Genomic DNA, 21,482 nt, shown 5'->3' on the forward strand with positions numbered 1-21,482 from the left:
TGGGGAGTTTTTGCTGTACATGTCATTTCTCAGATTTAGCTGTCATTTCAGTTAAGACAACAGAAACTAACGTTAGCATGAAGCTAACATCTAAAACACACTCACCGCAGACAAATGATCCTCCTCAATCCCCCGATGAAGGAGAGAACTCACCCAAACACGACCAACTTGGTCCTTTGCGGTCTAATTTCGAGTAACAGGTCAACTTTTACGCTTCATCGTTTTAGCTAGCTCGGCTCTTCGCTGCCTCCGCCGTGCGCTTCTCCCTCTCCCGCACCTGCCGAACTGCAGCCGGTACTGCCGAAGAATGCCGAAGAATGCGCAACGGTGCAGGAGAGCTTCGGGGCGCTTCGGGGCTCTTCGGGGCTCTTCGGGGCTCGTTGCCCTGCGTTTATTAAACCTGATCCCTGCTGCCTGGGGACTTCAGAGGCAGTTAACGCTAACAGGCACTAAAGGTTGCTTAACAGTTGTTTTGCATTATGACTGAAATACTACAGTCGTCTCAAGGTTATTTTTTATTTTTTACCTCTGATACTTTACTGCCAGGATTGCACTATTTACATTTGCCTTTACATTTATAAAATCAGCTAAATAAAATATGATGCATTACTATACAGCCTCGATACTGTGCACTGTCTAAAATTGGCCAGCAATATTAGAAGAAGCAGCAGCAGCAGAAGCAGAAGAAGAAGAGCATAATGAATATTTTCCTCTCTTTTGATACCTAAAATATATTTTGCTGATAACATTTCTGCACATTTCTGCATGAAAAATGTCAAAGGCAGGACTTAAACTTGTAATGAAGTATTTTATACCGGGATGTTGCTATTTTTGCCAGGTAAGTTGTTACGCCATTGACAGTGTTTTTCAGTTTCTAAACTGCCAACTACCAGGCAGCATGTACTGGTCTCCTCAAACCCAGGCCAGGGACTTAGGCAGAATCCCGGAAGCAGGATATGATGTTGCCAGGCAGAAACACATAAACAGGATACTGGCAAAACCTGGTCATAAGGGGAATACGTGCCTGCATTATTTCACAGATGTACCGTACATCTGTACATCTGACCAGAATTCCTCTTGAAATCGCTTTTACAGCTTTTACCTCTGCCTGAGAGTTATTCTACTTTTCATGCTTTCTGCCTTCATTTTTCGTGTCTCATTCCTGTGTCTGTTTTATTTCCCTGCCTTTTAAAAAGAGGTTTTAAAAAAAGATTTGCAGGCAGAAACGTAATAGAAATGTTTTAAATCCTGTATCTGTGGAAAAGGGAAAAACCTTGCTCTTCTCCAAGAAAGAGTTTAAAACATGATCCCGTTTGTAAGGGTCAGTGTGTTATTTATATTGCTGAACTCGGTTTTTTCGACGTGTGGTATTCTGTACTGCTAATAAGTGGTTCAGACTTAGCGAGACCATCTCCTTGCTCGGCAACAGACACGGGTCTTTGTGGTGATGGTCTTGTTTTTACTGGCTGGAGAGACAAACCGGTAGATTTTACATGAGGATTTAAACCTAGCGGCACAACATTTCTGCTGTTGTATCTCGCATAACGACTCCATCATAGGTGTTCAGGGTGTTTCATCCACTTTATTTCATGTGAACTAAATTAAAAGACACAGAATGGAGAAAAAGAAACTGGAAAATTCACTTAGGTACTGTAGACTTACCACATGTGTATCACAGAATGTAATTTTTCCAAAGGAAATTTATACTAAAAAACCCAATGTTTAGTTGGAAAATATATATTTTTCAACATAAAGCTGTGATGGTATAACACAGTGCTCTTATCTACTCTATCTAAACCCTGTCTATAAAAATAACATCATAACAAAACACCTCTTCCATCATCCAGTGTCTAGCTCATATCCATGCTCTCTGTGGGTCCTAAGCTCCCTCCCTCCCCTCCCTGGACGCTCTGGTAGATGGACGCCATGTCAGCGTTGGTTCTGATCTGGTTGGCGAAGTCGGCCATGCCGGGGCTCCTCTCCGCCTCGGGCACGGCCAGCAGGGCGGCGACAGCGCGCATGGCCGAGCGCCGCAGCTCCTCCTGCTTCTCAAACTCCTGCTTCACGGAGCCGGCCTTCACCTAGAGCCGGTGGGAGGTGACGGGAGACTTCATGTCAGTGTCGTGGGAACTCATTCACACCGTACTCCTCGAAACCAAGTGTGACATTGATTTTACAAGGACAAAAAAAAAAAAAAAGATACACACTTTGGGCCATAATTCAGTCATGATAACATTTTGCCTCCCAGGGTATCCAGTCTGCATGGATGCCACTCAACAGTTTCAACTGGATGACTGGGAACAGTCAAACAAGTCTAAAACATCCTCCCGCAGCACGCATGACGCTCACGATGACAGCGGTGGCGGATTTGCCGCTCAGACTTTGTGCCTCCTTGACTTCTGACCGAAGTAGACGAGAGCAAGTTGATTTTCGCCAGCTGAGATCACCACGGTTTCTGGCAGACGTTATCAGCTGTGGCGCTTCTCGATGTGTTAATGTTTCCGACCGCCTTGTTTGAAAATGAGAACCCTGCAAAAATATATCTTTGGCATGCGTGTGATGCTGCACACACGACACGGTACTAACTTTCAGTCAGGCCGCTCACACCGAGGTTTTAGTTACTATTGCAACAATATGCATTTCAGTTTGGCGTTGCGGCTCTGCTCATGTGATAATCTGGAACAAATCTGAGCAGCTGCATGACACAGAATGTCTCTGAGTTAGGTTAAACTAGTTAGCCACGAATGCTAACATTTGTCAGCTTGTGTTGGAGCAGACGCTGTTTAATTCATCCCTCACAAGTTTTCTTTTGCGTTACTGATTGGACACTCGCTGTTTTGGGGTAGAGATTTAGGGAACAGTCTATTATCAACTGCTACCTGCTTTTATTGTTTAAGTGAAGTTAAACAATTAAAAAAAACGTCCATTACGCTTGTCAAGTCAACTTTGGGCACACACACAGCTGTGGTAAGTACAGCGTGTCAAAGTTGACCCCGAGGTTAACAACGGACAGTAGAAATAAGTAATTTTTTTTTTGTCTTTATTTAAAACCTGTCTGACAAGTTGTGTTTGTGAAGCCCCGTGGACTGTAAATCTGGGTCGACTGATGTCCCTGCAAGGCCAAATCTTAGTAGAGTTACTGACTTCCAAGACCGTGTGTGTTCTACGGTACCTTGGTGGTGCAGGTAGCTTTAAGCGGCTCCACCAGTCTGTCCAGTCTTTGGAGAACAGCAGCCGGACACAGAGAGACCAGTCTGGCCAGCATCAGGAAGGTCAGCATCTACAGCGCACACACACACACACACACACACACACACACACACACACACACACACACGCACACACACACACAGGAAAAATAAAGTGTGAGACAAGAGGTAAAGTGATATTCTACTGCATATGCACAGTGTTTTCTACGGTCTTCAACATGAGCCCTTCTACACTGGATGAAAGCACAGATCGCTCGGCTATAATTGGGTTTTGCTTCTGACTTTCAAACTGGAAAATCACGGACGTTTTTGGCAGCAATGTCCGATTTCTCCTGAATTCTCCACCAAAATCGGCGACTAACTAAATGATTTAAGATGAGAAAAACATGACACAGTTGTCAAAACGGGCTTTACACTGTATTTATAAAGGCAGCAGATGCGTTCCCGACTTAAATTTTGCACAATTTTGAGCTTAGAGAATATCATCTGGGTTGAGTGAGGGTATGTTTTCTGCACAACTCTGATGTGATCTTTTCCTGTGTTTTCTACCCACCCTGATATCGTAGTGGTCTTTGAGTCCTTCCTCTACATGATCCAGGAACTGCAGGATGTCCAGCCCCTCCAGGCAGCTGTCCAGCAGAGTGTACATACACTCAAATGCTGCCTTACGCACATCCAAACCATCATCTACAGTGTGTTTGAACGGACCCATCTCCACCTGCAGCGCAGAAAAATTCAAACACCAGCACATAGCTTTGAAAAACATTGAGAGACAAACAACATATGTAAAGTCTTCAGCCAGCCAACCCACTTCTCTGATGAGGTCCTTCCTGATCTTGGTCTCCTTATAGAGGCGAGGCAGCACTGTTCCCAGGAGACCACGGATCAGAGACGGCTTGTTGTGAGCTGCAGAGTTAAACATCACCAGAGCGACACGACGCACATTGATGTCCTCATCCTGCAGGGTCTTTAGGAAGTCACCTGCCAATCAGAGAAGAGATGGCATCGTGGTTATCAAAAAGACAGGATCTGTGTGTGTGTGTGTGTGTGTGTGTGTGTGTGTGTGTGTGTGTGTGAGTGAGTGTGAGTCTGTGTGTGTGTGTATACCTCTGTTTTTGTCAGAGCCTATATAAATTCTTTGTGTCTGAAGTGACAGCAGAGCGGAGCTGTTTTGTTCTACTTCTTTATATCCTGTTGGTCGGTTAATTCTTCAACAGAGCATCATATTTCATATGCCCATTATATGTTTTTTGTATGTAAAATGTTAATTTGTAAAGTCCGATAAATGCAGTAGAGTATAAAATTACAATATTGTAGCATAAAAGGGAAATTGTACTTAAACACAGTACTTGAGTAAGTGTACTTTACTGGTTACTTCCCACCACTGACTCCAGGAAGCAGAACGAGGACTGTGGATTTTGTCCTTGAGCAGAAATCACTTCAGAAGGAGAACGATTACAGCGACAACTAAATCTTCCAGTGTACATACAGTGCATGTGACTGCTGCTTTTAAAAAATAAAAATAAAAAAAAAGTGAAGCTATCCTTTATAATTACACTTTCTCTAAAACTGGTTGAATAAAAACTGAAAATCATAACCTTCATAAAGGAGCACTTATTGCAGGACTGTTGTATCCAACTGCATTAGTTTTAGCTAGGTGTACCTAATAAACTGACAACTGAGTGTACAGTGGATACATTTCCACACTCAGAATTCGGATGCTCAAATAAAATGACGGTTCAGCTTTAGTTGGACAAAACCAGTTATTTGATTGTCGATTTGGGTTTTCGGAAACTGTAATTTTCATTATTTTATGGACCAAATAATTCATCAAATAACCCAGAAAATCATCCCCAGATTAATCGAGAATGAAAATAAACATTAGTTGGAACCCTAAAAATTAGGATAAGGTTTTATCCTCTCAGGTAAAACACTGAATCGAACCTGTGTTGTTGTGCCCGTGTGTCTTACCTATGCAGTCTTTCAGCAGTGAATCTACGGGAGCGGGTTGGTCAACAATGGTGAACTTGATGGCTGTCACCACTGTGCTGCGAGCCAGAGGAGAACCTGTGGGGGGGCAGGTCAAGTGCTGAGGGTTATTTTATAGATTAACTGACCGTTAACAGAACCACGGGAAAGGAACTGTGTTACGGCAAAACAACACTGTATTTGATGCCATAAAAAACTCTGGTGACATCCTAATAGTCCTTATTGTTTAAGCCTGGTGTTATATCAAATAAAGTTATCATGAAACTGCTTTTTTTTTGTCCTCTAAATGTTCACTATTGTTTTGGGGTTTTTTGTGACATATGGCTGTTGAAGTAGTTAGACAACTTGAGAAGACAGAGACAGAAGAAACTGTCCCTATAGAGACTGCTAACGATCCAAACCAAACTTCATGACGTTCTGACCAGTATTTGTAGAGATATTTTGCTCTTGACCAAAGCACTGGATGGATGAACAGACAAGACCTATCGATCACCAAGATCTCCGTCCTTTGACCCAACCGCTGGTGGGACAAGCATCTTGCATAATGCAATTGAATGAAAATCAGCCCCCAACACACACTTTCCCCTCTTCACACTTCGTACCAGCTCTAAGTTGCTGTTTGAGTCTGGGTAATAGTTGTGCGGGCTTGACTAAGGTCAGTTTTCCCAGACATTCAGCCACCAGGTTCCTGGTCCCCTCCTCCTGAGACTCGCAGTTCTGAAACAGCAAAGCCCAGATAGACTCCACATGGGGCGAGAGACTAGAGGCTGGACAAGCACTGGACAGACAGAGAGAGAAAGTATTCAGCAAGAAGAAAAGAGACGAAAAGGAGAGAAGTTAGAAAGCACTTAGAAAGAGTTTCATGGCAAAATAGTGTTTTACCAACTTAAATAATAAAGTGCAAGGGCTGCAAATGAGAAGAATCAAATCCCCACTCAATAATATGCTGTGAACTCCCAAATTTTACTAAAATTATACTTTGCTTTGTCAAAAAACTTCAGAAAACATTTTTGGCCACTTGTTTTCAGCAGAAACAAGGTGTGAACTGACATATCATCACCTTTTAAGTCGATCTGGCAAAACTTGTTTTTAAACAGTTGCTTATTTTCAAATCCAGCTGTTTCAGAGGAACATGATGATTCATCTGGAGTCATGTTTGTGTCACCTGATGAATCTAAGTCCAGTACTCCCTCTTTTTTTTAGCTCTGTTTTTGGTCTCCACCCGCTCCTGAGGGGAAACATCTGGCTCTTCGGCTGCTAAATGCTCCACCGTGTTCACCAGCTGGTCTCTGACTGGGTCCGTCTGCTGTTTGCTGCTCAGCAGGTGGAGGACAGCGGCTTTTTACAGTTGTTTCTCTGAAAACATCTGCTGAGAGTGAACCAGAGCAGTACAGCTGTGGTCTGGATAGATAAACAATGAGCTGAAACTCACTAAAAAGCTCCTTAAAGCCGAAACGGAGCTGCAGATTCAGCTGATAGTTATGTTGTACAGTCTTCTATAAAGTCCAACCATGTTCGTTCACTGCCAGTGTTTGGAGGTGCCTTTGATTGAGGTGTAGCTTTGATTCATGAGGAAAGATTTGAGGAGATGAAGGACAGGGAATACTGAGGAAGATGCTTCTCAAGAAGAAGAGTGAAGTAACAGTGGGGAAAAAAAAAAAAAAAAAAAAAAACACGCACAAATAGAAACACAAACCCATGAAGACACACCTGATGACTTCTTTGAGGGAGTGCAGAAGCAGGTATTGTCTCCGTGGCTGGGAGGAGATCTCCCTCAGCAGGAAGGGCAGGTAGTCGTTCAGGCTGCCGACCGCCATGCTGCCCAAAGCACAGGAGGCTGCCGTCTTCACCTGAAATGACAAACAAAAAATAAAACTGGACAACTGTGTGAAGTCGCGTTGCTTTTTTCACCTCCAGGAAAATGTTCCGCTGAACATACCTGCTCTGCTTTTACTTCTGTGACCAGTGGGTCATTGTTGCTGTGCAGCTTCAGAGGCATAGATGGGGTTTAGCAGTCTCGTTTGACGGCAGCATTTTAGTCCGGAGTGTTTGAAGAAAGTGGGAAAAGTTTGTCTAACTTTCAGCTCATTTGTCCATAACCCAGAGGAACCCCCCCCCCCCCAAATACAGCCAAAATCCTCCTCTTCTCTCTTGTTTCATGTCTGTCTCCACTGTCATTTGTCAACGAAGGCAAAAAAACCCAAAGGAAAAAAAATAAACATGCGACGTTGGAACCGCGAGGAGTAAAATCAGGTTTTGATAAAGGAAATATAAGTTCGATTTGGAAAGAAAAAAAATGTTGAAACAAGACTGAATTAAATGTTTTTCCAGTTTCAACAAAGGGAGTCTGACTTAAACTGAAACCTTCATTTCCACACGAAGCACAGACCAAGTCGTTTTCATCAGAAAAGTAATCAGCATATCAGCAAGTTCCATTTACTGAATAAGGCAGTGTGTTACAGTTGAAAGCTCTGGGAATATCCAGATAAATAATCAGAAACTATTCTGATAATCAGATACATTTTACAAGTCACTTATCAAGCAGAGACGAGACACATCTGCTGATTTCAGCTTCTCAAATGTTAGAATATGCTGATTTTCTCTGTTTAACTTTAAACCGGAAAACCTCGGGACTGGAACTGAGGACAAGATGAGCGTTAATGAAGAATTCAGCCTGGGCTCTGGAAACATGCGAGAGCATTTTTCTGTATTTTTTGGCTTGTTTTAAAATAACTGACAGACAATAATAGTTACTTGTAGCCTGGGAACCATCTGCTGTTTGTCTTATAATCATCAGGAGGCTCGTTCACATAAGTGATTTTTTTTTGCAGTTGCTGGGTAACAATAAGCACTCGCACACTGCTATTTCGTCCCCACCTGTCAACCACAAATGGTCTTCCTCAGGTACAGGTGAGGATGTGAACAACCTTGTACAAACAGACAACAGTACACGGGTATATATAAATACAAGGTTGTTCCTTTACCTGGGGAAGGTTGAAACAAATCCATGCAAATCTGGGAGCAAGGTAACGGTGTGCGGGTACTGTTTTTGTTTCAAGGAACTGTGCGTCTTACCTCCTCACTGTTGGAGGTGAAGGCCTCCAGGATTACTCCCTGCACCTCCTTACTTCCTCCCAGACTGCCGTTCCTCCCCACCTCCCCAAGACACAACAGAGCCAGGACACGAGCAGACTCAGGAGAGCCAGGATTCTTGACCTGAGGATGGGGAAAACAGCTTAGTAGATCTGGGCAGGAACAACCAAACAGAGACGGGGCGCAGAAGATCGGAGCACGTGAAGGTGCTGTAACCGTGCAAACGCTGACGCACCTGCTGTATGAGGCCGGCCACAGTGCCTGGTGTCTCTTTGGGGCAGGCAGAGGACAGAGTGGCCACGCAGCGAGCGACCGAGTGGTAGGATTGTCTGTGGAGGTCTGCAGGAGCCTGGGAGCTGTGAAACGGCTCAGTGAGGGACTTCAGCAACTGACTGGAGGAGAGGAGGAGGAAGAGAGGAGACAGGAGAGGGAGAGGAGAGGAAGAGAGGAGAGACGAGACGAAAGGAAAAGAGGAGAGGAGACGATGAGATGAGAGGAAAGGAAAGGAGAGGAAGAGGAAAGGAAAGGAGAGGAAGAGGAAAGGAAAGGAGAGGAAGAGAGGAGAGGAAGAGAAAGAGACGCGACGAGAAGAAGAGGAAGAGAGGAGACAGAAGAGGAAGAGAAGAGAAGACAGGAAGAGGAACAGACGAGACAAGACGAAACGAGAAGAGGAGGAAGAGAGGAGTCAGGAGAGGAAGAGGATTTATGCATTAAATCAGACAAAACTAAATGCGTAAAACAAAAACACTTAAATAACCGATTTTGTTGGTTTGTAATTACTATCGTTATCAATTAAACCATTGATTAAGTCGAATGATTGATAATTCTGTAAGACAATACCACGATATGATCATGTCATCCCGATAAATACACCCGCAAAAGTCAATAAAAAGTCATATCGCTGTGTTGACCCACTGTGATTCTTGGATGAAGGATTAAAGAAAAAAAAAAAAAAAAAGCAGCAGCAGGCTGATTAACGGACAAGACGCTGTGGATTTAACTGAAGGTAAAAAACCACACTTCAATGTTACCTTCACATTACATCACGTGACCTCCAGCGTTTGCTGGGGGGGGGGGGGGTTCTGTCTACAGGGGCAAAGAACCAAAAACACTGGATCTTACATTTAAAGGCCACGTCTGTCAAATTCCAATGCCCCTGGTACGCGGCCAGACTTTCTGCTATAAAACCGTACCGTCAGACCCCGAGCCGAAAAAAACCCTCTGATGCCATGATCCGGATTTCACAGACCGAGCGGTACTCTGGTCTTTACGTGTAAAACCTGAAGAGTTCCCGTTTAGGGCTCGGTTTGTAATCAGCTGGGTATTCATTTCTTACCTTCAGACACCTGACGCTTGACTTGTGAGCAGCTCTGATCCAAACAGAATCTGTAAAAGCTTCATTATGCAGTTGTTTTTCTCTAATGTCTCATAACAGGCTTCTAAATCACCCAATAACTTAAATTCAACACTGTGGATTTTGGAAAGTTTTCGTGTCACTTGATTAGATAAATGCTGTTTACCAGCCTGAGGGAAACACTGGATTTTTTTTTTTTTTTAATTCTTGCATCCCCCCCTCCCTTCTTAAAGCACAAAAATGTCACATGTGACTAATGGCAAAAATACTGGCTATCTGCAACTTTTTTCCAAAAATATCAGAATTATATCAGCATTAAAAACCTCTGTGGTTCAACAAAAACGTTGGAAACCTTTAACAAATTATCCTCAGCTCTCAACACTGTTCCCACCAGAGAACTGTCGACCTGAATAAACACTTCTGCTAGTTTCCTGCTGTCGCGGGGGACATTAGGGCAAGAACAGATCCAGCACGCAGCTCACCCTCCCACGCGCACTCTTACCTATAGCCCAGGCTGCTGGTCCTGGACAGCACCAGTGCCTGTACGAAGTCCAGTATGGCCGCCAGCGCACCGCCCTGCAGCAGTGGCGAATGGACCAGTCTGAAGACTCCCGGCAGCACGGAGGAGCTGATCTTAGCCAGAGAGGAGGGGCAGGCTTTGGCCATGCAGGTCAGCAAGGTGACGGACACCTAAACAGAGGCGCACTGCAGGTTTACGACCGCACGTGCTTTGTAATGTTATCAACACAGAGCTCTTTCTGTCATGGAAGAGGTTTTCAGTCCCCTGCGTTTGTTTGTTTTCTGTGACTCAGCGGGACCTCTCAGAATTTCTGGCTGAAAACGTATTCTCAATCAGGTTCCTACTACGAGCAGTCGGGTCCCACTTGGATTCGGTATTTTCTTATTTTCCGCCACAGTGACGACAGTTTGGGTTATTTCACACGACATATTTCTGTTTTTGAGGGGTTTTTTTTTGCTGGCCACCACCTCTGGAGGTGATTTGAGCGACCGGATTTCAGTCCGTCTTAAGTACTTTGTTGATGTCCCTTCTCTTTTTTTTTGAGATCAAATTACTATCTGAAATGTGTTGGGCAAAGCGAAAACTGGGTCTCGTAGTGTCTTTTTCTGAACTTTAACCGTTGCTTATTTAGTCGTGAATACTTAATGTTATTCAAGATTTGCAACCAAGTTTTCGGGGACTTTAAGACCAGACCAGAACCATGAGGTGTAGAAGCTAAACTTTTTTTCTGAACTCCTTAGTTGAAGACTACCCTTTCATTACAGGACGTGGGTTTTTCTGCCAAAACAGACTGACCACTTTTAATATTTCGGTAAAGTAGTTTTCTTACACTCTTCGTAGAAATATAATTTAATATTCACCATATTTTGGTGCTGAAATTATTTGGCTGCGCCCTAAAAAATTTTTTCGTTCACACTACATACAGTGCAGTTTTCCTATAACAGACTGCTAAACTCTTCTAGGCATCGTGAACTGCCAAAAATCACTAAACCCTACTGTGCAAATACAACCGAATTTAGACGGAACGTGCAAGTGTCAACTCTGAGCAATCCTGCAAAACTGACGGCTTGTCACCTCCAGGTAGTGCTACATAAATACGATAGATATGATCGAGAGTTTGAATTTGAATTTTGATAAAAATGATAAAAATTCACCCTTGTAAAAAGATTTCAGGATTTCGGTGTCCTCCAAAGATCTGCATAATTCTCGGTTAATATCTATATTCACATGCAGATATAAATAAAACTTTCTCAACATTTTCCATGATTTAAAATAAAAGACTCCACGGTGGAAGTATGTACCGGTTTGTAGGTGGTGATGTTTTTTAAGCTGTTGATCTGGAAATGGGTATATAATTACCCCCGTTAATGATCCCTCTCCCAGAACAGATCACCTTGAACTTTAGACAAATGAGCCAATGATCGGCATCATTTTTGGCATCACTGATGTGCGTCAGAGTTCAATTCGTCCCAGTGGTTCCGCGCTTCCCTCCCTACCTGGGAGACATGCATGTCGCCCTCGTCCACCAGGGCGGGAAGTTCGCTCAGCACGGGCTCCAGAGCTGCGGGTCTGATGCCGGCGGCGTGGTGAGTGACCAGTGCGGTGAGACAGGCCAGCGTGCCGAGCTTCAGGGCCCGCTGGTTCTTCCTCAAGAAAGACCCCAGCACGGACAGAGTCTCTGGCAGGATGGACGACAAGTCGATCTGGAAGAAGAGGCAGGGAAGTTACGCTCATGTTTCGATCTCCACTCCACTCCTCTTTCAAAGATTTTCTTTCTTTTCTTTAGATGTCTTTTGTTAAATTACATGACAAAATAACAGTCACACAAAAACCGCGTCTTTTGAAAAACAGACAAACTGAACCTTTATCGGAGAAGCAGCGATGAGGGTGATGGTCCGAACTGCTGTCAGTCTTGTAATCTCATTCTTCAATCTCTCCAGAAAGATCGCCAAAACACCCTGCAGCTCCGCCGCCAGGTGGTCGCCAAGGTGACACACCATGTGCCCCATACAGGAAATAGCCCTCTCTTTCACTTCCTGGTCGATGTCTGTTGCTTTGAGCCTCTTCAGAGTCACAGAAAACACCTTGGAGAAACAAAATCTTGTGATTGTTTCAAACCTGCCAATAGTTTGCTTGTTGACCGTCTCTTGGGCCATTTGCAACACCTTCCTGGTGTTAATAATGAAAACGGTCCATAGTAGTTATTAGAGCCGTAGTTGAGCACAGTAAACAGACAGGTGTGTAACAGCCCAGTCGAAACCCGAGCCATCCTACCTGTCTGACAAACGGTTTGGGGTCGAATCCTCCGGCCGTGGCGGTCTGCCCCTGCGGCCGCATCACCCTGACCAGCTGCTGAGTGACCAGCAGAGCCTCCGACGTGATCTTGTAGAACGTGTCCTCCACACACGCCACCACCGGGGGCAGCAGCACCTGCGGGGAGCACAGAAAGGGGGGAACGAAAAGAAGTCTTCGCGCGCTCACCTCGTTGTACAAACATGAACGCCGGGCCACCGAGTTCAAAACGCCTCATAAAATAGTGCTGGGTTTCGTTGCGACCTTCCAGGACAATGGTAACAACTGACCTGCCACAGGTGCATGAGTGAGCGTGAACGTCTGTTAACAGGCGTGTGACAGGCAGGTGACGGGAGGTGACTGGTCCGGCGGCTACCGACACCTGCAGATGAGTCTTGCTCTTTGTACTGTTTTTTTTTGTTAACCTTGTTTTCTCCTGATCATTCTCCTGGTATTTGTTAGTAAGTTTGGTAAATGGTTGGCAGATTTCTTTGGTGTGCGGGGGGAATAATTATGGATTGTCCACTGGAAGATTTTGTTACCAGTTCTGCAAAATTTAAAAAAAATAAAATAAAAGCAAATTTGTTGTCTTATAATGCCTGTAAAGTTACAACAGGCTTCATGTGGGAAGACCTCATCAGCTGTAGCTGCTCGGGGAAGACGGGTCTTTTTCAAGTTGCATAACATTGAATTCAAATGAAAGACAAATGTCTCAACCCAAGAATAAAATTTCTTTCCAGAGAACCTACGTGTGGAAGCGACATTCGTGTGATATTTCATGTTCACGTCCAACTCAGTAGCTCGTACTTTCAATATTTCCAATTTTTCCCACACACAAACACAGAATCAGGGTTTTGCTTTTCCCACAGAAAGAGATGATCAGCTCTGAGGGACTCCAACCAGTGTGACGAGAGTTTTGCTTAAACACCTAAGAATAGACTTCTAGTAAGTTCAAGTGGTTGAGTGTAAAAAGTAAGTAACTGAGCCACAAACTGGAGATGGGAAGCTAAACCCAAAGGCCACAGAGTCTGTAGGTTTACAGCATTTAGACGCATCCCATCGACCTGCAAATATCCCGGAGCAAAGCATTAAAAGAGGTTTAAAGAACCTGCATGTGTGGCTGAAAGGCTTGAGGAGGGTGGGAGAGGAGGAGGACGTGGAAGAAGGAGAGAGCATCGATTCTCATGGTGGAGGAGGTGGACTTGTCTGTCAGGGAGAAGACTATGCCTGGAGGGGGGGGAGAAATATAAGAAAAAAAAGAAAAGAAAAGGAAAAGGTGGAATAAAGGAGGGAGCAGGGGGAAGAGAAACTGAAGCAGTCGAAGGAAAAGACGTTGGGAGGTTTTTAAAATGAGTGAGGAGAAAAAGAGCAAGAAAAAGGGAGTTGTAAAATGAAATGTGTGCGCGTGTGAGAGTGAGAGTGTGTGTGCGCGTGTACCGGGTATTAGAGCAGGTATGTGCTGTTCCAGGGCTCCAGGTGCAGCGTGAGTGAGTTCGGTGAGGAGGCAGAAGCAGCCCTGTCGGGATTTAATGCTCTTCTCCTTCAGCTGCCTGTGGAGAGCCTTCACTATCAGCGGCACCTGGACACACACACACACAAACACACAGAAACAAGATTTCAGAACAGAATGGATCTGTGTGTTGTCGCCTCCTAAACGCTGATCTGACCGTGGAGTAGGTTCAACTCTGAACATAAATTACGTGCTGTATTTCAGCGGCTGTCAGCTGCATGCTGTCGTTTTCTGTTTGTATGCAGGCGGTGCTTTTTCAAGGCCTCGCACAGCAAACTAGAGTACAGTTAAGTTACGGGACAGATTGTGATTATGGCAACAAAAAAACTATGATCAAAGTCTGGCTAGCGTTAGGTAACTAAATCACCTGGTTACTTAGGATCGGGCAGGCAAGTAATCACTGGCTTTTAAAACAAAAAAAAGGCAAAAGAGACAAAAACAAAGCTTCTCGTAAGAGATTTCTCAGAGATGCACAGTGTTCGGTTCTGCTTTGGATTTAAAAACCTTGACCAAGATTCTCGTCCGAAGTTACAATTAAAATTAACTTTTCATTAGGTCCGTGCACTGACGTAGAACAGCTCTGACGGATGTAACTCATCGCCTCCTGGCCCCAAACACTTTTAATCTTTGAGCTTAACTTTGGCATCTGAAAGGTAAATCACTCCATTGTGATGATCTTTTTCAGGATCTTGGGTTTTACTGCAGCTTAAGGTGCCAGTTTGAAATCACTTTCCCATAACAGCTACTGGAGCGCCATTAAAACTACTGACGCTGCGGCTCTTCAGCTCCACACGCTGTCGGTGAACTCAGCCAATGATTGCTGCTCCATGAGCAACATGACCGGCTGCGTCCTCCTCTCCCGTTTAAAAAGGACGTTTCACCTTCGACGTACTATTGATGCACGTCACTGAATCTGAGCTAGGTGTGAATCATTCTGTACCTGTTTCCTCAGCATGGCGACCGCCGGCTCCTCCTCCCTGCTCGACCCCGGGTCCGGACCGGCCGCGCCGAGGCCGTGGCGACTCGATCCCGCCCGCGTTTGCCTCAGCAGCGTGGCAAAGGCGGCGAAGACGTCCGCCCGCACGTTCTCCTCGCGCTCTTTGAAGCGGGCGAGCAGGGCGGGGCAGATGGAGGAGTAGAAGGAGAGGAGGAGGTCCCGGCGCGTGGCGATCAACGCCTCCAGACATTTGATGGAGGAGCGTCGCACCTTCCAGCTCATATCGTCATCGTCGCTGTACTCGTCGTCCGATTCTGGATGGAGTCGTGAGATGAGACAGCAGTGACTCTACCTGTGTTATTGTAGCTTAAAAAAACCAGCTGAACTTACTTCTTACTTCCTGGATATGTTTAATGTATCTGTGATGTCACACACACTGACTAGGATGCCAACGCAACCTGGATTCTGTTTTGTTTTCGCAATGCATCATGGGTTCCTGTATTGTAAATTTGCCCCGCTTGAACACAAATAATCTGACATGTGCATCCCTGACAATTGTGCCTAAAACTGATCCAAAGGTGACAACCTACACCGAACCCCGCAAACTGCGACTCAACCGGTGCCTCAAATTACTTTAAGGGCACGTGAATGAATATTTTTATTCACGAGTCACACACCAGCCCACACGGGCTGACATTAAGGAAGCCCATACCTGGTGCTGTACACGCGTCTAAAGCGCATGATGTCAGATACAAACCGGACAAGTTGGACACACAACACTCTCATACGTCGATGGCAGACAGGTAACACAAACTGGACTGCGTCAGACGTGTCGTATGGGAACATGTGCTGTAGTCTACGTCCCTCTGTCCTATCGAACAGACATCACCGCGAACCTCATCCAAATCACACAGGAGACACGTCCCGTCCTCCTCTGGGACTGACTGAAAGCGTCCGGATTCCACGGCCAAAGACAAGATGCCAGATCTGAGACGCATTGGTCAGTAGTAACACGTGTTCTCAGTTTTGGTTTGCTAAGCATTTCTTAGGACCATTTCTCTTCATAATCTCTTGACAATTCTCCAGAGACTTAGGAAGGAAGGACGCAAGGACAGGACGAACTCTGAAAACACGTCAACTGACCAGAGACGCGTGAAAGACGGAAAACAAATGCTGCTGTGAACAGACGAGCAGGGGAACACAAACCTTCGTCGAGCCCGTCCTCGACGTCCATGCCGTCCTCCTCCTCCTCCTGCTCGTCGTCGTCATAGTTGTAGTTAGGGTCGAAGGTCATGAACTTGAGACAGAGCGTAGTCACCGTGGCAACGTGGGGTGACATCTCCTTTGGACACCTGTCAATAAATGGACACAGTACGAGTAATAGGAGGAGGGAAAAAGAGAGGACAGGGAGTGTGTGTGTGTGTGTGTGTGTGTGTGTGTGTACCTGCGTATAAAGGCATCGAAGGCCTGGAAACAGTACTCTCTCAGCTCGTCATCCTCCACGCTGGTGAACTTAACAACCATGGGGATCAGCTTCTCCAAATGTTCGCCTGCAGCACGCACACACACACACACACACACACACACACACACACACACACACACACAATGTAAAAGACCAAAGGAATGACTCCACAGTTCATGAGCTTTTATTTAAACCTGTCCGTCCTGGTGTAGTAGTGTACATGACTTCAGTCATTTAAGAGCTTCCAGCGAACCTGAATGTGGTGAACACAGGTTCGATTCCATTTCAGTCAATCAATCAATCAATCAAACTATATTTGTATAGCACCTTTCATACAGGCTCTCTCAGTTCAAAGTGCTTTACAGGTGACCGACCAATTAATAATAAGGTTGTCCATATACACACAGCAAAACAGCTGGGGACCAGTGCACATGAAGAACAGAAAATAACAGAAACAATAAAATAGATAAACGCAGCCTCAGTTAGGAACATTTGCCATGTGAGCACAAAATAAACTGAAAGGATTAAGGGCTTAATATCAGTTATTGGTCCCTGTACAACATTGGCTGATATCAGTTGATATTGTACTTGATCAGAGAAAGGCCTTTGGAATCGAACGACCAGAGACCGTTAAAAAAAGAGAATTAATTAATAAAATTAAAATAAGGGCCATAGAACATCCTAATCAGAAGCCAGGACCAAGACGTAGGTTTTAAGTCTATGTTTAAAGAAACCTGCACCTTCGGCCGCTCCGCGATCCTGAGGCTCGGAGCGCTGAAAACTAAAAGCTGGCTCACCGGATGTTTTCGTCCTGCACCGGTTCATAACTTCCCGGCATGTCAGACCTACACGCTGGGGCAAGAGCATGAAGTGCTTTAAAACTAATAAAACCATTTTAAATTCAGTATGGGACCTGACTGAGTTCTCTCCTTCTGGTCCCGGTCGGCACTCGAGTTCTGAATCAGACATGAACGCAGCACCACCGTAGGGGCAGATCTCACCGACTCGATGGCCGCCCTGGCGGCTGATGGTTGCCAGGCACTGGATGTACGTCCGGGTCACTGAAGTGGGCGGACCCTTGGCCAGCTCCGTCAGCAGGTGCTGGGTGAGCTGGGAGAAGAGGGCGGGGCTGCAGCAGGGCACCAGGTGACCGAGAGCCAAGATGGAGCGCTTCCTGACCGCCATTCTGGGACTGGTTAACTGGCGGAGCATACGGATGAACGGATGAAGGGATGAAGGGATGAACGAAGGACAGAGAGAGGGACGAAAGACAAAACCGAACACGATAAAATAAAACAGAGCAGCAACGCCCGAGCTCGACGTGCCAAAGTGACTGAGGATGAGTTTGGGAAGAGAAGAAAAACAAACCACAGAGGAAACGTCACTTAGAAGATCAGAGGATCCTGATTTTAAATATGATTTAATAGATTAAATCCCTGTATTTTATCATCATTCACAAATAAAAGCTACAGTATCCTGGTAAACGTGAAATACTGAGATTTTCTAAACAGAAATGTGCATTAAAAACCTAGATAATATTACCTCTATTATTATATATACTACATATTATTATATTATCTAAATATAGATAGAAAGCTCAGTTCTTCAAACAAATACTCATCATAAATGTTACAGGCGATCATTACCGTCACATAGAAAAATGAACGGGACTTGGTACAAATACTAGAATTACCTCCATGACTCTGACTGTTACTGCTACTGCTGGTGGGGGGGGGTTGTCAAATGTACCACAGTCCGTCCCCCGAGCGTCTCTTACCTGAGGGAGGAGGCTGGAGAGCAGAGAGCTGTGAAAACCGACCAGGGCACCGCTGAGCCTGGAGGAGGAACAGAAACACGACGGCAACAGTCACCACTAACGTCACCCCCGACCTCCTCCTGGCTCGGTGGCACGTGTGATCTGCTTTGGCCATGAGGGGGTTGTTTAAAATGATCAGCTGATGGACCGGATAGTAAACGGCGTGCAGCTGGTTGGCTTTTCAAAAGATTCATGTTTTTCATATTTCTTGAAACTTATCTTCTTAAAAAAGGCCTTCCTTTAATTGCTGGCACACTTTTTTGTGTAACTGTGGTTTTCATTGTTTGTTTCATTGTTTTTTTTTCTTAGATTTGGAGATTTTTTTTTTTGTTTTATTTCATTTCTAAACGTCTAAATTTTCTGCCTGATTTGTAGTTCCCAATGCTGTAATCCTGTCGGAAATCACGTAAAGCACTTTGGAACTTTGTTTTGAAAAGCGATGTATAAACAAAGGTTATCACCATCGTCACTACTGTTACTGTCGCACGTGGACAATTTGGCCTGATGCTGACGCTACAGTGAAAGCAGGTGGGTCACTGGGAATCGTCCTTAAGCGACCCTGCGTGTGCAGATCAAATGTGGCCGTAATCTTCCCGGCAACCGCTGAGATACTGAGGTCGATGCTGTTGACAGGGGAAAAAAAAAAAGTTTGCTAATGTTCTGTTATTACCTTCCCAACATGTCCGACAGGATGTCCAGGGCCTCCAGCTGCACTGACACGTCCTCCTGTTTCCCCATGGCACCGATCAGCTGGGAGGTGATCTTCTTACAAACACTGACCGTCAGAGTCAGACCTGGCAACCCACAGTGGAAGAAACCGGAGGAAAATTTAAAAAAAAACGACACCCCCACAAAAAGGCAAACGTAACGTCGGGCTGTTGCACGCAGCGGTTGATTCTCAGTCTGCGGTCGGGCTCTCGCTGCCTTCGAGTGCAGTCAGAATGCAGTGCACTTCAATTATAACAATCAATAAATCCAAATTACTGAAAAGCTTAGAATTCAAAGCCCGATAACGGAAAAATAATTAAATGTGATACTGAGGGGACGTGATCTTAGGAGGAAAAAGTGAAAGTGCCAAAAAAATGGTGCTGAAGCTGTGCAGGACTTCATTATAAAAATTAAAGATTTTACAACCACGGTATAATCAGTGTAACTTTGTGTTACTTTTAATCATATTTACAGGCTGTTAATTTGAAATATAAAAATCTACAAATACGCAACTCGGCTAGTTGCTTAATTAAAACATCAGTTGCCTTTCTAATGCACATTTTAGTCACTTTCACATCACTTGATTTTCAAAATATCCACATTAAAAAAATCCTCCAGTGAAGAGTGCTGTGTTAAAAAAAAAAATAAAAATAAAAAATAAAGGTTTCTGATTTTAAACGTTGCAGCCAGGTGGAAACCCGCTGTCGAGAGAGGCTCATCGCCAAATCTGGGGGAGGGAGAAAGCTGAGACGGTGGTGATGGGTCTATTTCAGCCCTCACCTGACGAAGACAGCGGCAGCTCAGCGATCACAGTCTTCAGTCCCATGCTGGAAATGTCCCTCAGCTGCTCCTTGTCTGACACCATGTTGGAACACAGAGTGTCCACCATCGTCTCCACCTGCGGCTCCTTCACCTTGCTCACCAGAGGGGCCAGGCTAAAAAAAACAAAACAAAGAAACACACCCATAGCGTACTTCACTCATATTTCTTACATCAGTTACGTCTTCTCAGGCGAAACAAACGTCTTCTTAGTGACTACAAACCTTTCAGTTGGTCCAGCTGTGAAAACAAAAACAGCAGGACCAGCTTCCAATCGCAGACCCTAACCTGTGTGTGTGTGTGTGTGTGTGTGTGTGTGTGTGTGTGTGTGTGTGTCTACTTTTACCATTTCACAGCCAGGTTCTGCACCTCTCCGTTCTTGTCCTCCAGCAGTTTGAGCAGCATGGTCACCACTTTCCTCTCACTGTCCTCGTCCAGTTTAATGCTGTCCTTCTGCAGCTCCAGCATCAGGTCGTTAGTGGCCATGAACCTGGACGCACACACGCACACACACACACACACACACATTGAAGGGCACAAAGTGGGATGAGTTGAGAGTAAAGAGACAAGGGGGCAAAGACGAACAGATTACCCGGCTAATGAACTCCGAACTCATTAATATTTCTGATTTCATGTTGCTGTGACGCTCTAACTCCCGCCCCGCACAGAGCAGGGTTAAATGAGAGCAAACAGGAAACGAGGGCACGAGGAGCGGTCACTCGATCGATTGATCGAGTTGGTCCAATCATTCAAACCTGCAGTGCCATATTACTTGTACACAGCCTTATCTAACCACATGCAATAAACACACTCAGAGGTGCAGTCATTAGTCGATTAATCGGCTAGTCGATCGCCATCTCTTTTGATAAGCAGATTTGCTGTTTCCAGCTCCTCGGATTTGACGCTTTTCTTCATCACACATGACAGCGAAGTGAACATCTTTGGCTTTGGGGCTGTAGGTCAGATACAAGAGAACGGCTGGAGACGCCACCTTGGCCCGTGGGAATTCTTAACTGGCATTTTACTGTATTTTATTTTATTTCCACTGTTTTCAGGCTATTTTTACACTGTAGGGAAAACGATTAAAACGAGAAAAATCAAAGTATTAATAATAATAAATCAGCTGCAGCCCTGGTTTGAAAGACTTCCAGGGTGATTAGGCTTCTCTCCACTGAAAAAATAAGTGAAATCAATTTAAATTTGTTAAAAAGAAAAAAGAAGAAGGAGGAGGAGGAAGAGGAGGAGGAGGAGGAGGAGGAGGAAGGGGTGAAGAAGTGTCTCCTGTGCAGTAAAAATGACTCACACATGAACAGTAAGTAAATGAGTCAGGACCAAAAAGTGTCCTCTCACTGCCGGACGCGCAGCGACTGTCCCTCCGTGTCCTACCTAAAGTCTTTGTCCGTGGATGTCATTTTCTCCAGCAGGTTGGACATGTAGTAAGACACGCTCGACATCTTCGCCCCTGGGCCGCTGTCGCGAAAGTTAATCCGCGGTAAAAGTCAAACAAACAAAACAAAAGAAAAGAAAACAAAGCTGGGGGCGACAGGTTTAACCCGACAACATGGCTGGCGAGGCTGGAAGGGACGGGGGGGGAGGTAACTCGGGATCAGTACCCGGCGGGGAACTTGATACCGGCTGAGTTCGGATAAAAATAGACGTGGTTCAGGATTATGGCGCCACCGTGTGGACACCCGGTCGACCCACTTGGCCTTAAACCCCGCTCGGCTTGACATCTGTGCTCCGGACGTGTCGACTGTAGTAGACCCGGAC

The 21,482-nt window shown here is 45.1% G+C and overlaps 1 protein-coding gene across 1 annotated transcript; it reads right to left on the bottom strand.

Annotated features, from left to right (window-relative positions):
- Positions 1 to 1,570: 1,570 nt before the first annotated feature.
- On the bottom strand, positions 1,571 to 21,418 carry cand2 (cullin-associated and neddylation-dissociated 2 (putative)). Its single transcript, XM_040159097.1, has 24 exons — positions 21,099 to 21,418; positions 20,059 to 20,202; positions 19,674 to 19,828; positions 18,856 to 18,979; positions 18,147 to 18,204; positions 17,371 to 17,569; positions 16,349 to 16,454; positions 16,111 to 16,256; positions 14,908 to 15,218; positions 13,895 to 14,036; positions 13,566 to 13,684; positions 12,440 to 12,595; positions 12,028 to 12,249; positions 11,662 to 11,868; positions 10,148 to 10,335; positions 8,527 to 8,683; positions 8,274 to 8,414; positions 6,909 to 7,048; positions 5,801 to 5,976; positions 5,181 to 5,276; positions 4,021 to 4,190; positions 3,763 to 3,927; positions 3,173 to 3,280; positions 1,571 to 2,081 (listed from the first exon to the last, which is right to left on the bottom strand). Exons 1-24 carry the CDS (start codon positions 21,164 to 21,166, stop codon positions 1,851 to 1,853), a joined length of 3,729 nt encoding a protein of 1,242 aa, XP_040015031.1. The 5' UTR covers positions 21,167 to 21,418; the 3' UTR covers positions 1,571 to 1,850.
- Between the last annotated feature and the right edge of the window lie 64 nt (positions 21,419 to 21,482).

Source organism: Xiphias gladius, chromosome 21 (assembly GCF_016859285.1).
Source record: "Xiphias gladius isolate SHS-SW01 ecotype Sanya breed wild chromosome 21, ASM1685928v1, whole genome shotgun sequence".
Classification (NCBI taxonomy): domain Eukaryota; kingdom Metazoa; phylum Chordata; class Actinopteri; order Istiophoriformes; family Xiphiidae; genus Xiphias; species Xiphias gladius.

Bases quoted from the DNA above. Each gene is read 5' to 3' on its own strand.
- cand2 (XM_040159097.1), bottom strand. From the start codon at position 21,166: ATGTCGAGCGTGTCTTACTACATGTCCAACCTGCTGGAGAAAATGACA. The intron at 12,250-12,439 runs GTAGGATGGCTC...TGTTTCTCCAAG, and splicing joins CCAAACCGTTTGTCAGACAG to GTGTTTTCTGTGACTCTGAA. The intron at 5,977-6,908 runs GTGTGTCTTCAT...CTGTCTGTCCAG, and splicing joins TCCCTCAAAGAAGTCATCAG to TGCTTGTCCAGCCTCTAGTC.